Below are 16,246 nucleotides of genomic sequence, written 5' to 3'. Positions count from 1 at the left end.
TTTATAGTCACATGTTGCAACACAGTTCACACACCACCGAAAGGAATCTGGCCACCCATTTTCCAAGTCGCTTATCCTCACAAAGGTCACGGGAGTTTTGGAGCCTATTTCAGCTGACTTCGAGAGAAACGCAAACTACAGCCTGAACTGGTCGCCAGTCAGTCGCAGGGCACACGCAAAGAAATCTCATGGTTTAAATGTATTTAGTAAGGAGAAGCTTGCAAAAGAATTTCCAAGGTATTAAATATATCATGGAACACAGTGCTGACAGTTTCAATCAAGCAGAGAAAATAAAGTTGTGATGAGTCACATTTTATTCATGATTTAACAAGGGGCTCAGTTACTTTCTCATGCAGGGCCAGGTAACTTTGAATATTTTCCCCCTCTTAATAAATGAAATCATTTAAAAACTGCATTTTAAGTTTACTCGGGTTATATTTCTCTATTTACATTTGTTCGATGAGCTCAAAGTGGGGAAACTGTATGGCTCAACCAAATTGACATCAGCCTTGGGTGGCGTTCTGTGAGTGGCCTTGTAGTTATTATGAGGGTTAACAAGATTTGATGAAAGATGATTGTAAGCGAGCAGACGAAATGAGATAACGGCCCATCATTATCACGCAATGTGCTTACCGCGACCACAAATAAGCACACACAAACACCATAGGAACACAGTAGAAGCATTGATTGTGAGGCTACCAACAATTTGACCTTAGAGCTTTACTATCTAGAGCAGAAATTTCCAAACTGTGTTTGAGCAAAAGCAGGGCCTTTTGTAAAGGAATATGTCAAGAAAGAGGAAGGGTTATTGAAAAGTTGTGGGGATTTGCATTATTGCATGCATAGATGAACACTGTCCTAATGTAACTAAATGTCTCACAGTGGTAAGTAAAAATTTACAGCACTGCACAAAAGTGTTTAGCTGTTACTAGCAGGCAGTCATAATGAATTCAGTAAATAGTGCGACAAACATGGCGGATTCTATCCACTGTACCTTCCATCTCACTTACCCATGGAGAGGGTCCACAACGATTGCACGTGGATGAGTCATTTTATCTTCAATGAGCGTCTTGCGAGTTTGGGAGGCTTTCTCCAGCCGAGCCACGCTAATGGTTTTTTTGGGCCCATCCTCTGTCCAGTACAAGTTGTCTGCCATCCAGTCTACAGCGATACCCTCCACCGTGTGGATTCCTGCGGGCAAAAGATGATAATTAGCTCGCCTGTCCTACTTTTGTTCTAGAGGTGCCATGACCCACCTTCTTTCAGAATGGTGTCCCTCTCAGTCCCATCGATCTTCTGCCGCCCAATGATATAGCTGGTGGCATCAGCGAAGTAAATGAACTCACTCTCAGCGTGGAAATCCAGAGCTCTGGGCTTCATCAGATTCTCGATAGGGATCATATATTCATCCGGAACCTTGGCATTCATGTCCATGCCCCTGATGACCCCTGGGCGACCCTTACCATAGACTAGGAAGAGCTCGTGCTCGGGCTCTGAAGCAAAACAAAGAATCAATAGCACCAATTAAAGGTGGAAATAATATGCACACATCTGCTTGCTAGATCAAATAAGAAAATTAGATGTTAACTAAGGACTTGTTTTTTTGTGAAAACGAATACCAAGTGGTCCTCAATTCTCTCTTGAGGAAGCTTTATGTAATATTATTTGAATATCTCTCTGTTAGTAAAATCGTCAGGAACATTTTCATGGGCAGTCTGGCCTCAGGAGGTACAAACATAAATACAGCCTATTAATTCTAATCTATAATAGAATTTAAAAATAAACACATACTAAGCTAGCCGGCTAGCCATACAGCGGTGACAAGGTCAGTAGAGACTGTCGCAACGACCACCAGTTATGTCATTTCAAAGCTTCTCAGTGGACTTCATCTCTGAATAAAGTTGACTTCAGTGAAGCTACTTCAAGTAGTTTAAGTTGAATAACCTTCAAAATCCATCGGGTTGCTCTGTAGTGGTGAAAAATCACGTACAGTGTGAAGATTTGTCAAAAACATACCCGTAGCTTGACCTGTGACCGATTGCAAATTTGTTCCCGTTTTATTTGTTTATGATACTCTTGATCATCCCTTGGGGAGAAATTCAGCTCACACTGCTGGAAATGCCTTGCACGCCACACAGAGAATTGGATCACACATGCAGGCATGCAAGGAGAGATCGGGGGGATTTCATTCAGTGCCTTGCTCAAGGGCATCCTGACAGTTGTCCGGAACCAGACTAGGATCTCTTGAACAGCGAGTTGCCATTATACTTTTTTTTCTGGTGGGGAGGGGAGGGGAGTTGTCCACCTTGGGACTCGAACTACATATAAACCTTGTTTCAAAACTCAAGTCCAAAGAGATCAGAACGACGACCAGCCCCAATATCTCTGAAACTTAGATACATGTTATGTTTGTGCACCATCAATATTGTGCACATCATTTATTGTATTGGACTTATGGTACCATGACGCCACTCACTTTTGCAAGACTTGCCATCGCTTCCCAGGCTAAATCCGGAGCGACACCGGCATGTCCGGGTTTTGTGTCCGTTTCCAAGCAGACAGATGTCAGAGCAACCTCCCGCTTTTCCAAACTGGTCCACCTCACAAGCGTGGCTTCGGACTGCAAAGGAGTGAAACCGCCATAAAAATGCGCGATATGTTCGCATGCATTATGTGTGACAAAAGGACAGAAAAATAGTATGTACCTGGTGGTTGGCGTCTCTGATGGTAGACATGGAGCGCACCTCCCTTGTCCACGCGTGTCACCACTTGATAGTCTGGGCTGTTGAATCGATTGATTCGTATCACGCTAGTCTTGGGTTGCATGTTAGCGTTGTCCGAGTTGGTGGCGTAGAGGTAATTTTCAAACACGGTCAGTCCGTACAGATGCTCAATCTTGGACAAGAAATAAAGACAAAATGTCTTTTGTTATTTCTTTTCACCTCACATTTTAACAGTACATGAAACAAACATAGGGGTACCAGTCCTCACCAGATCGGGGTCAAATCAAAATTATGTTCACACGTGTTCTCAGTGTTAACCGATTTTATCTCCATGAAGGTAAAAGTTGAAATCGGATTTACAAAATAGAATGCGGTGACATAGTTGCCACATTGCCAGAAGATCACGGTACTGTACTTACATTGCTTTAATTGATATAGTAAAATTCGCAACACAGTAGAGCAATCCCGACCCTGAGGGACCACATTTGTTTCCGCTCAAAAAGAGTTAAACATTATAAGGATGGAAGTGTTTGTGGTTTTCAAATAATCCATGATTCAACTACTACAACTACCGGAGACAAATTCCTTGTATGTTTCTGACATAATTGGCAAATAAAGATAATTCTGATTCTAAACTTCAGATGGTTAGCATTACCATTTAAAATGTTAGTTATCTTTACAATCAAATTAAGTGTCTCAGAGAGGAGTAGTTGTCCTTTAGCATCTCGCATTCGGTGTGGGCAGCAAAACCAAACAAATGAAGAGACAAAAAAAAAAAGATGTGACCGGAAGAAGCAACACAGGCAAGAAGAAGTTGTCAGATGCACACAGTAAGTTAGCGTGCCATGAAAGGAAAGGCAGCCCAGATGTTGTTCCAAAGTCAGTCTTAATGTATCTCTGTGACTGCTGCAAATGTTTCCCCATGTGATATTTGTCTTGGGTGCCCAAAATACCGTGTTATGCATCACTGCGAACATTTGGAGGATACTGCATCAAGAGGTTCTTTGGACTCCAGAGAGACCAGAAGCGACTCATCAGTGGCTTTTTCACAGTTGCTCTCTTGCATAATGCATTTGCTTGACAGAGTATTTCCTTGATATGCCTTTATCAGATACAACCCACTTGGTTTCTCAGTCACACACAAATTATTTATTAGCATGATAAATTTTTCAAAGTGTTTCGTGTTTTCTTTTCGTAACGCATTGGACAATTTGTCACTTCTGATGGGCAGAAAGATCGTTCTTTTTCCCCAATCATGCATGCAAACTGATTTTCTGATTAATGGGGAACAACCATCCATCCATTTTCTCCCGCTTATCTGAGGTTAGGTCACGGCGGCAGCATCTTAAGCAGGGAAGCCCAGACTTGGCTATCCTAAGCCAACTGGTGATTCTGAGGGATCCTGAGATATTCACAGGCCTGCCCGAAGACATAATCTCTCTACCGTGTCCTGGGCCTCCACCCGGTGGGACATTTCCACAACAACTGACCAGAGAGGGGTCCTGAAGGCATCCTAAACAGATCACGACCCCCAGCTCGTGAACAACACCCTGAGATACTTGAACTCCTCCACTTGGGGGAGGATCCCATCCCTGACCCGGAGAGGGCACTGTACCCATTTTTCGACTGAGGACGGTGCAGTCAGATTTGCAGGTGCTGATTTTCACTCCAGCAGCTTCACACTCTGCTGAGGACCACTCCAGCAAGACGAGAAAGACACGGCTTGATGAAGCCATCAGAACCACATCATCTGTGCTCCAAATCATCTGTGCTGAAGCCACCAAATCGGACCATCGGACCAAAACCTCGGCTGCGCCAGGAAATTTATTCCATAAAGGTAATGAATAGGTCACAAAGGGTAGCCTTGGCAGAGTCCAACTCTCCCTGGAAACGTGTTCGACCTATTGCCAGCAATGCAACCAAACTGACACTGATTGCACAGGGACCAAACACCGCATATTAAGGGGTCCTTACCCCATTTTCACAGCACACCCTCCACTGTACTCCCCAAGGGACACAGTTTAATGCCTTGAATAGCCTAACCCAAGTCCACAAAGCACATGTAGACTGGTTGGGCAAGATTCAACCTCCAGACAAACCCTCCTCTCCAGAACCTCTAAATAAACCTTTGAGGAAAGTAAGGAGTGTGATCTCCTTGTAGTTGGAAAGCACCCTAGCGTCCCCTTTTTTAAAAAAGGGGGACCACCACACTACTCTGCCAATCAAGAGGCACTATCCAATGATGTCAATTGATGTTGCAGATGGGTGTCAGCTAGGACACCCCCAAAACATCCAGAGCCTTTAGGAACTCTGTCCGGACTTCATTCACCCCCAGGGCACTGGCACCAAGGAGATTTTTACCCACCTCAATGATCCGGAAATAGGAGAGCCTGTTTCTGAGCCCCCGGACTCTGTTTCCTCATGGGAAGGCATGTCTGTAGGATTTAGGAGGCATTCGAAGTATTCGGCCCACCGACTCACAAAGGTTTGAGTTGAAGTCAGCAGAGTTCCATCCCCACTATACAGTGTTGATGGTGTACTGCTTCCCCTTCCTGAGATCCCGGAAGGTGTAACAGAATTTCTGGTTTCTGGAGGATATTCTCCATGGCCCCACCAAACTCCTGTGCCTGTGTGTGTTTTCTCCAGGCACTCCGGTTTCCTCCCACACCCAAAAACATGCAACATTAATTGTACACTCCAAATTGCCCCTAGGTGTGATTGTGACTGCGACTGTTGTCTATCTCTATGTGCTCTGCGATTGGCTGCCAACCAGTTCAGGGTGTACCCCGCCTCCTGCCCGAGGATAGCTGGGACAGGCTCCTGCACTCCCACGACACTTGTGAGGATAAGCGGCTCAGAACATGGATGGATAGATGGACTTTTGCAACAAGTTTAGATTCTCCTTCTACAGGATCATTTGGTGGTAAAGTAGCATGTGGCAGAGGGACTGTTGCTATGGTAGCCTGTTGAATTCAACCATGTGACGCACAAAAGGGTTTAGCAACTCAAACTGTCTTTAAGTTGCAGGCGACAAATAAAAAGCTTTTCGCTGCTCTCACAGTGATGGCCAATTTGTCCTCAAAGGCACAAACGTTAACGGTGGGAAAAGTTCTCTCAGATCTTAACTGGTCAATTAATGATGGCGCCACACACAAACCAAAAGCTGCGGGCTCAGTAAAAGAGAGACACGGACTGATTACCGTATCACCCTATCACAGGCTGAAAGACACGCTGCTGCTATGGTGACACAGGGACTGCAAAGCCTTATTTTTGAGGACACCACTTTTGCTACCTGTATTCACCTCGTATCTATCCTCTATAATGTGGATACAGAGAACTGGACTGGCTTTCATATCCACAGGCTGGCCACAACGTTAGCCATACCTGCAAGCTCTAATGCAAAAAAGCTATACAAAAATGCTGCTTTTAGAACACTGTATAAAAAAAAAAAAATGTACTCATCTCTTGCAGTGCATGTATGGTGCACGGAGGAGGGGGGAGGGTGAGAGAGAGTGAGTGAGGGGTTTCCAATAATGCAATATTGGATTTATGAATTACTAAAATGTATGTTATTGTCTTTTAATAGATTTATATTTTATATTGTATTGCAATGCTCTTAATTGATGTATATTTTATATTGTACTGGAATGTTTTCTTTTTTTACTGATGTATATTTTATATTGCACTGCAATGGAAGAGCCCGACAGAGAACTGGAATCGAGAATTAGCACTAGCTATAAACTATGCATCACACTGGCTGCAAAGTTGGGAACTATCTAAGACTGCATTGTCCCTGACGAACAAACAAACAAACAAACAACTGAATGTGCTGGGAAATCTGAGAATGTGGGGAAAACTAACTCCAGCAGAGGGAGAACAAATGCCACACAGGGGTGACAGAGCCACGGTCGGGTCCCATAACCTCACAACCGTGAGGCAGACAACCTAACCACTCATTCACCGTGCTGCAGTTGAAAGCGCTTGAAGAAAAATGTAGGGTACTACTTGCAACAAGTAGAGGCACTGTTGATTCAATCTGACCTACAGTAGTTTGCCCTCTAAGGAACCCCAAAATGACATGCATGAAAACCTCTATCATGGCACGACTAGTCCAAGCAACATTAATCTGCTCACCCCAACAATGGCAAAGAAAAAGGAGAATTAAAAAAAAAAGTTCCTCCTGCAACACATGAAAAATAATATTTAGAATATGAAAAAAATAATTGCTCGTTGACTGTTGAACCTTTTTTCAGGCGGCCATCTCTACTGACAACATTTAGCTACAGGTGCGTGAGACGGGCCAAATATTGCAACCCTAGTGTGATGCAGAGCAATTCTACAGCGCTTCACTGCTTGTTTTTAGTCCAGTTTGAAGCTAATCATTCACTATGATGTTGCCATGCTTCGAACATTACGTCAGCTCAAGTACCCTGACGAGAATGGGTGCGCACACACAGCACAGTTCTTGTGTTTGAGTGGGCAAGTCTGTGCCCTGAGGCTTACTGACTATAAATGAAAGCCATTACTTCCCACAGATCACAGTAAACGTCATGGTAACGGCTTTCAGAGGCAACCCGCGTGGAACATTAAGCACCTTGATATTACAGACGATTAATCAGCTCCTCCGATGAAAAAGCAAAATGTCCTTCATCTTCCATGCGCCCATTCTTCACTAAGCAGACGGCAGACACGTCGGAGCGATGATTGTGTTGGATGCTCTTACCAACAGGCCTTGAATGATGGTGTGCCGGTTCTTCCCTTCGTAGTCCACCACCTCGATGTAGTCCAGGTAGGCGTCGGCCCAGTACACCAGCCTGCTGACCAGATCCAGCGTGATGCCGTGGGGGAACACAATTTTACTGTCCACAAGCTTGGTCCGGTTTTGGCCATCCATGTCACATCGCTCCACCTTGGGAATCTGACCGTAGTCTGTGAAGAACACCTTTCTGAAGAGAGACACGCGCAAGACCTAATTAAGGGGCGCTCGGCAGGGAAAATTTGCTACATTATTAGCAGCAATTTTGGAGTGGCAGAGAGGCAGCGCGTTTGTGCCCTATGAAATCTGCAACAAGTGCTATGTCCTGTAAATATTTCATGAGGACAAGACAAAAAATTGCTTCCTAGATTGCATATTGCATGTTTTATAATGTGTTTTGTAGTTAGGGTGTGAGAATTAGAAGTTTTAAAAAAAAAAAAAAAAAAGGCAGTCAGTCTGGCAGTTATTCTGGTGAAAATGCCAATGAAAATGAGGTTGATCTACTTTATTTCCATCCCATTGAATTTAATAACCCATGAAGGGAAAAGAGTTCAAAATCAATAAGTCCTGCTCACGGGAACATTCCAAGTGGGTTTATGTACATGGGGGAAAAACAGTTATCACACTGACCCCATGGTGGGGTCCAGGGCAATGCCTTTGGGGTTGTAGAGCTCCTGGTCCAGAAGGGTGACACATGTCTGTCCATCCTTGTCACACACAAAAATCCTGTCATCCACATCATCGACAAAGTAGAAGTTTCCGGTGAGCCAGTCGATGGCCATCTGCTCCACATCTGTAAAGAGAGAGAGAGAGAGAGAGAGAGGTGGGGGAAGAGGACTGTGGACTTGTAAAGAACCTGAACATGTAAAGTTGTTGTAAATAATTCTACCAAGTAAGAGGTCATGATAACGTGCTGAAGTAGGCTCAGAGCGTCATCAAATTACTGAGCAGTCATGCACTAAACCCAAGCAGTCCACGTTTGCAGGTTTCGGAAAAGGGCGAAGTTTGCTCGACTGACAAATGAGTAGACGAGCGAAGAGCATCAAGTCGGCAAACGTAATTCACGTGACGGGCTGCTTTCTTGCTTGCTTGCTTGGAATTAAACACAAGTTTCAAAGTGTCAACTTTGGAGAAGGAAAACAAGTAACGCTACACTTCCATGCACAATGCTCTGGACGGTCTGGATGGATGCCTCTATTCCAGCCACATAGGGAGGTTGTGGGGGAAGAGAAAAACAGTGGACAGAAAGAAAAAAAAAAAAAAGACTATATAAAATGATCCTTGATGACTTCCTTCCTCCCCCCAAACAGCATCTCAGCCAAATACTAGTCAAATACCTCCCAAGATGCCGGGTCATCACGTGATGTCAGACTGCGTCCTGTTTATAACGCAGTACTTATCGTTGAACGTGATCATTGACAAACATTACAGTTGAGAAAGTTTAAAGCACCTCTGCCAAAGTTGGATTGCTCACAACTGCTAAGTCAAGAAAAAAAAAAAAATAGAGAGTCCCATGAAAGAGTTTGTTTGTCTGACCACATTGTGGGACGAGTCTGTCGCTGCAATCAGCAGCAAACACTCTGACAAGAACAAGGCAGCCAATGAATTGCCTTGATTGTAAAAGTACAAACAAACACAAAATCGTAAGCCTTACTCACAAGATTGACACAAATTGATGGAAACGTTTTTTTATTTTTTTAACTAGAGCAGAGAAAACTCATTCTTTGTGAAAAGAGAAAATACATTTCTCCAATTTTTTTTAAATGGTTGAGTGCTGTTATGTTTGTCTTTTTGCTACCTTCCAGTACATGGGAGATGAAGCTGGATTGTGACTCAAAGAATGAAAAGAGGGGGGAAAAACACATCCTCAGAAAAATGTAATCAACACATCCGCCACCTTCCATAAAGTATAATGAAAATTGATGGTGGATATTTTTTGCATAATCCTGAAAACCAACATTTAGCAACAGCACTTCTTGCTTTTGTCATGGGGCAAATTCATTCTAGCATAGACGGTAAAAACATTTAAAAAAAAAAAAAACGAAAAAATGTAATGTATAATCCTCAAATCAATCCTTTTTATCAATTCAAAATGACTTAGACTTTCAAAGTCAGCCCTCGAGTGCTCTCATAATGGAAACTATTAAAGCTAAATCTGCTGGAGACCAATATGAGCTTGTGCACGACTTGTTATCGAAGACTAAATCAGATGTTTGGGATAAGTTTGGTGCGATAAGAGACAGACACAATAACATTGCAAATGGCTTTGCTGCTCGCAAAAAGGGATTTTTATTTGAACCCCTCCAAGATAGGCACAAAATTGATGACTGCAGAGGAAACGTGATGAGACTTGCGGGCGCACGGATGGAGCAACAATTGACAGATAAGGTTCTTTCTGAGCTATTCTAATGTCAAACCTGGATGGAGTGTTTTTTCATGTTTTTAAGTACTCATTATTTATAGTTCAGCTTTATATATCTTCTATATCTTACAGAGCTTGACGGGTCTGGTCAAGTGCTGGCTTTGGAAAAAAATACATCCATGGCAGACTGGCCATATCATTATTTCTTCATATTGTCAAAAGGTCCGTTTTTTTGCATGTGGCTGATGCAATATGCCGGCTGAACAATAGCTCCGTGCTATTCAAGGACGGTTGTGTGCAACAATACTGGACTAGAGGCCAGTAGGACTAAAGTCTGCCTCCAAGCTGAGCATCTTTGAACATAAGTTGTCAACATAAATTACAGATGTTTTATAACACCTTTTTTTTTTTTTTTTTTTTTTTTTCAAACCGATACCAATACAAGTATTCACTCTTAAGTACTCACCGATACTGAGTTACCAATACCACTAGTACTTTGGGTATATATATTATAATATTTCAGATGCGAGGTGATTCACTGATGTGTCAAAAGAGCTGCAACTACTAGTGCGTAGGATTTTTTTCTGTTAAATGGTGTTTTTGCAGTTTTCAAAAAAAAAAAAAAAGCACTTTGTAATAGATGAAATCCATCTGTGTGACCTGATAGTAGAATATTATTCATAGTTTAAAAAAAAAAAAAAAAAAAAAAAAAAAATCAACCCTTTCTGGAGCCATCTCATGCATCTAATTTTACTATACTTATTATTTTACAACTAGGCGACAAGACGAGCAAGTCTGACACTTTTGTAGCTGAAGGTGTGAAAGAGACGGACGGTGATGTCCATCGTTGATATGCACATGCAGCAAACAGCTCGCAATGTCTAAGATTGGCCTGTTTCCTATTTACGTTTATACAATACCCGTCTTGTACACGTTCACGTTTGTGAGCTTGTGAGGGGTGAGCTGAGGCTACCTTTGAATCTTGCTCATCATTTGAAAACTTCTAACTGTAGCGGTGGCTGGCATGGGCAGCCTTCACTAGTATTCAATACCTTGAAATAAGGCTGTTATCAGCTAAATACCAAATACCGAACATAAATCACGAAAAATATGCTTTGAAGGGGAGCCAAATGCAAAGCCCATTAGGAAGCTTGAAGTTAAAGATGTAAATGTTGCTCTTCCCACATTTCAACAGCAGTAGATGAAGTGAATGAGTGACAGCGAGAAAGCGGAACGGGGATGAGGGCTTCAAAAACCACAAGATGTCTATTTTTACAGCTGCCCTGTGCTCTGCTCTCCTCAGAACTGTCCTCACACAAACACAAACAGCCCAGATAGGGGGCTGCAATCCAGCAGCAGGGGCCCAGGGTCATCAAGTACTGGGTTGTTTTCTAGGGTGAGCTGGGCCACCTTGATGAGGAAGGCAGACCAAAGTGTCCATTTCTCCAACAGAGTCCAAAAAAGCTTTGCTAAGGAGGAAATGACTAAGCAGATTCTTTGGCATTAAAAAAAATACTTTTACCAATGACAGACCAATAAATCTGTCTCTCGTTGCGGAGGAGTTGTCAGTGTTGAAAGTGTTTTGGTTTGAGTAACAGTTGGAGGAAAGGTATGAGCGAAAAACGAGAGAGGAATGTATCAGAAAGGAACAAAATTTGAGGGAAAAATACAGGAGAAGCTGGGAGGGAAGGAGAGATCTAATTTCCACCAGGGAAACTTGGCCATTGTGCAGCATTTCTGAGGTTTATGGGAGTCAGCGGCCGTAATCCCAGAGGTGCTCTTAATTTTTAACACACAGCGCTCTGTTTAAACACTTCCAGCTGTCCCGCGACACACTGATTCACTGATTACGCCATGTATTGATAAAGGTACAAGAGAAGAAGTGCAATATTTTAAAAGTAGACGCTTGACATACTCCTGCCAATCCCCTTCACTCTCCTCCTGCATGTACCGTCTTTTCCCTCCCTGGTGTGGATTCATCGCGTACGCTTCATTATGAGTTATGTCGATCTCACACCATAACGACCCGGAGCAACTTCATTAAAAAGAACAGAATCAGCTGCCTCTTCATCTTTTGCCAGCATCTGGGAGTACGCATATGTACTTAAAAAGGTAGAACGAAATGGAGCACAACATTTGTATACTAAAATGCTAATGAGTGAATAAAGTGGAAGTAAGAGGAATCATAAGCATCTTCTGCATCCTGGTCAGCGATACCAGTAATGCGCTACAAAGTACAGTTAGTACAGAGTTACAAAAGTTACAAAAAGACACTTTACTCCAAAAATGCACCATTCTGAGTAACAAGCAAACTACCATAATTTCTGGCCTATAACCCGCGACTTTTTTCACACGGTTTCAACCCTGTGGCTTATGCAGTGATGCAACTAATTTGTGCAGTTTTTTCTCACGGCTGCAAAGGGGCACTCGAGCGGAAAAGGTAAGAGTGAGACCAGTAGACTATATGTGGTGAGGAAGTGACTTTTACTGGTATGTTTTTTGTTTTTTTTTCAACCGGCCCTGTCAGGGCTGAGCTAGTGTTAGCACTGTGCTAGAGTGTTGCTGCCGCGTCTCAGTGATTTTTACCACTAAGTTTTTTTTAAACCCTGTTTGCGCTGCAGTAGTGTTTGTACTGTGCTAGAGTGTTGCTGCTGTGTTACTACCGTGTCTCAGTGATTTTTAGCGGTAAGTTTTTTTTAACCGGCCCTGTTAGCGCTGCGCTAGTGTTAGGGCCGCACTAGCGTGTTTCTGCTGTGTTACTGCCGCGTCTCAGTGATTTTTACCACTAAGTTTTTTTTAACCCCTGTTAGCGCTGCACTAGTGTTAGGGCCGCACTAGCGTGTTTCTGCTGTGTTACTGCCGCGTCTTAGTGATTTACGTGTTTCTTTTTAACCGGCTCTGTTAGAGCTGTGCTACCGTGTTGCTACCTACTTTTTACCGGTATGTTTTTTTTTTTGTTTGTTTGTTTTTGTTTTTTTTTTTTAACCAGCCCTATTCGTGCTACCAGGTTCTTGCTATGTTAAGATAAGTTAAGGTATTAAAACTTTGAAAACTCTTTCTGTGTACCGTCTTTCTTTGTAAATATCTCGTGTTTCAATGTGGGCACTTGTGGCTTTTACACAGGTGGGGCTTATGTATGTAGCAAATGGTATCCATCTATCCATTTTCTTTGCCGCTTATCCTCACGAGGGTCACGAGGAGTGCTGGAGACTATCCCAGCTGTCAACGGGCTGGAGGCGCGGTACACCATGAACTGGTTGCCTACCAATCGCAGAGCACATAGAGACAAACAGCCGCACTCACAATCACAGCAAGGGGCAGTTTAGAGTCTCCAATTAATGTTTTTGGAATGTGTGAGGAAACTGGAGTGCCAGGAGAAAACCCACACAGGCACGGGGAGAACACGCAAACTCCACACAGGCGGGGCCGGGATCGAACCTGGGTCGTCAGAACTGTGAGGCCAATGCTTTACCAGCTGCTCCACCGTGCTGCCCCAAATGGTATTTCCTTTACAAATGTACTGGGTGAGCCTTATAATCCAGTGCACTCTATAGGCCGGAAATTACGGTAACAAGTTACTTTTCCCAGTAAACTAATCAGACCACAGTTACTTCTTCAATCAAAGTCTCTCAGCAAACTGTCATTTGTAGCTGGTGATTTCAACAAAGAGCAGCCTCGTATAATGGAAAAGCCAATCATTTGTTCCCAACTTCCCAAAAATAGATGTATTTTAGTGACGGAAAAGGTATTGAAGTTTGGAAAAACGGGGAATGACATGATAAAATAGAATGGAAAGAATTTAAAGTATTTTGTCACAGTTTTGGCTTCAACTCAATGGCCATTCATTATGTTGCTCCAAGTTTAAACTGTGACGCTCATTAACCCAACTCACACTTTTCTTAGCTACTCTCACGCCGTACGACACACCCTATGGTCAGCAACAACCAAAGCAAGGGAAGACTTGGGGGGCGGATCTTAAATTCCAAATACTGCCAAAGCCTGCAGACAAGAAGGCAGAGGATTTAAGACGTGTAGCTTGTACACTGCTTCATTGTCAATGAAGGTGAATGCGTGCACGTGCTCGCGTGTGTGTGTGTGCGACTGGGGAAACAATTTAAGATGTCCTGGCCGGCTTGACTTTTAGCAGCACATGACCCCGTAAGGAGATTTCAAGACGCTGTGTGTGTGCTGATCAGAAGACAGCGCAGGCCGTGCAGGGAGGGGAACAGGTCTATCCTGGAGGCTTAGCAGCAGCTCTGGGATCAGCCTGCTGGTGCACAGTGCGTCTGCTGAACAGATATCAGCTTCGTTTCACGGATTCTCAGCTTTGGGAGCCCATAAAATGAAGTTCTGCCTTTACTTGCTTGTAAATACAATATTGACATTTTTGGGCTTTTGGATTTGATATAGATCTGAAAAGTGCACTGTTTTTTTCCAAAGAAATCTGCACCTTATCGGCAACAAGGAGGTTATGTCCTTGGTTAATGTTGAGATCTTAATGTTGAACTTGTTAACACAAGTGGCTTGGTTTGTTAAAAATAAATAAATAAAAATATTAATCTCCAGTTTCGGAGGTCTGCACGCTTACTGATGAAGAAAAAAAACATTGTATGTTTCATTCCTTTCAGTACTGTAGCACATGTCTCATTCCTTTCATTTAATAGCAGTAATGTTGACAGTAGAAGTATATTACAAACAAAGCAATGTAATAATGGTACTACTACAACTGATCCTTTGTGGACAGACAATATAAATAAAGCAAGAGTGCAAGAATGCATTTATACAATGCAATATTTTTACACATTTCATCAGGCCTAATGTTATAGGTTGCTCTTTTTCTTTGGCAGCTCTTATAAAAAAAAAAAAAAAGAATCTTCTTTCAATGTGTTTTGATAGCGCACAATGAAATTGAAGTGGTTGCAAAACGCAGGTTTCACAAGGCTGAAGGGGAAACAGACTTTCATGCAAAGAGAGAGAAGAGAGAGTGGTGAAGTCACATCTGGACAAGCCATCTGTGGCGTACCGAGGTCATGAGTCATTCCAACCAAACGTGCATCATTTCCTGTATGTTCACTCCTGCCTTTGGTTTCTGCTGTCTCTTTCACAAGAGGACTGTAAACAAAACGAAAAAAAAAAACCTCGCAGTCTGTTGCCCAATCAAAAGGTCAAGTGGCACTTGTGACGCTAAATGTCCTTTTGGTTCACAACCCTCAGATGCCCCCAGACATGACACCGCTCAATCATACTAAACAACTTCTGGTGTATATCAAATGAGCAGTTGAGAGATTGAAACTGGAACCCTTTTGCGTGCTCTCGGGCTGGAGCTTCGTTCTGGTTTTGATCATTAATTATTTGTCATAGCTATTCACCAATATGGGTTTGATTACGAAAAAATTTGAGCAGAATCACGAACGCTAGGCCGCTCATACGATGATCTCGAGCTTGGGATTCATATTATTATTGTCTGAGCTTGGTTTTCAGGACGTGAAATAGCATTTAATTACTTTTTAACAACATCACAGAGCAGCTGGTTTTTGCTCATACTTTTGGCCGCAACTGAGAAAATAATCATGATTGATATTTCACTGATCTTGTTTTTATTACAGTTCAATGTGGACATGTGTTTAAACTGCACCAAGCAGTGCCTTATACTGTACTACTACTATAGATGGAAAAAATATAGATGACAGTCAGTGACAAATTTTCAAATATTCTTCAGCTGATAGAACACAAAATGTTTAGTGTAGCATTTATTTAAAAAAACACACACACACACACACACATTTGGTTGAATGTGTTATTAAATCTTGAGACTTTGTTTTTGAATAAATAAATAAAAATCTGACTCCAAATGGTTATTAACTAGTGTCAGCATCAAAAGTACCAAACGCAAATAAAGTGTCAGTTGAATAAATGAAACTGAGAAGAAGCTACCCAGAAAGCTCAACGTAAAGTTTTGGATTCAAAAGTACCAACATTTGAATTCATACGTGTCTCAGTGCCGATGTACACATATTGTAGATATGTTAACAATATGTCATTTTTGTTCAAAGTTAACAATAATTTATCTGTGAGAAACGCTCAGCGTGGTTTGTCTGTTTATGTCTGATATTTAAATCCCAGCAGTACCAGCGGTGGCACATGGCAGGCAGACTAAGCACAATTAAATCAGACTTTAAGCTTCTGATGTAATTAATCGCACAGACTGATTTCCGATTCCTATTGGGTTAGTTCCAGATATGAATCTAGCAGAAAATTGATTTTGTAGAAGGAGCACTGGAGGTTTTATTTTAAATTCTTGCTATGTATGTATTATTCATGTCCAAGCCTCCTTAATGCTTGACCTGCATGCATAATTATGCCACAGGATTACACAGTACTTTCCTAAAAATATGAAAGAATTAG

General features: G+C 42.4%; 1 protein-coding gene across 1 annotated transcript in view; it reads right to left on the bottom strand.

Moving 5' to 3' along the window:
• LOC133508139 (low-density lipoprotein receptor-related protein 1-like) overlaps window positions 1-16,246 on the bottom strand; it is a 111,526-nt gene that overhangs the window by 55,420 nt on the left and 39,860 nt on the right. Inside the window, exons 7-12 of the mRNA XM_061833931.1 lie at window positions 8,110-8,272; window positions 7,447-7,669; window positions 2,706-2,895; window positions 2,477-2,620; window positions 1,257-1,493; window positions 1,011-1,191 (exon numbers count right to left, since the gene is read on the bottom strand). Coding sequence (XP_061689915.1) covers window positions 1,011-1,191; window positions 1,257-1,493; window positions 2,477-2,620; window positions 2,706-2,895; window positions 7,447-7,669; window positions 8,110-8,272 — 1,138 coding nt within the window. The remainder of the gene's footprint in view (window positions 1-1,010; window positions 1,192-1,256; window positions 1,494-2,476; window positions 2,621-2,705; window positions 2,896-7,446; window positions 7,670-8,109; window positions 8,273-16,246) is intronic.

The sequence above is a fragment of the Syngnathoides biaculeatus genome, chromosome 10 (genome assembly GCF_019802595.1).
Source record: "Syngnathoides biaculeatus isolate LvHL_M chromosome 10, ASM1980259v1, whole genome shotgun sequence".
Taxonomy (NCBI): Eukaryota; Metazoa; Chordata; class Actinopteri; order Syngnathiformes; family Syngnathidae; genus Syngnathoides; species Syngnathoides biaculeatus.
This window is presented reverse-complemented; position numbering and strand designations above follow the sequence as displayed.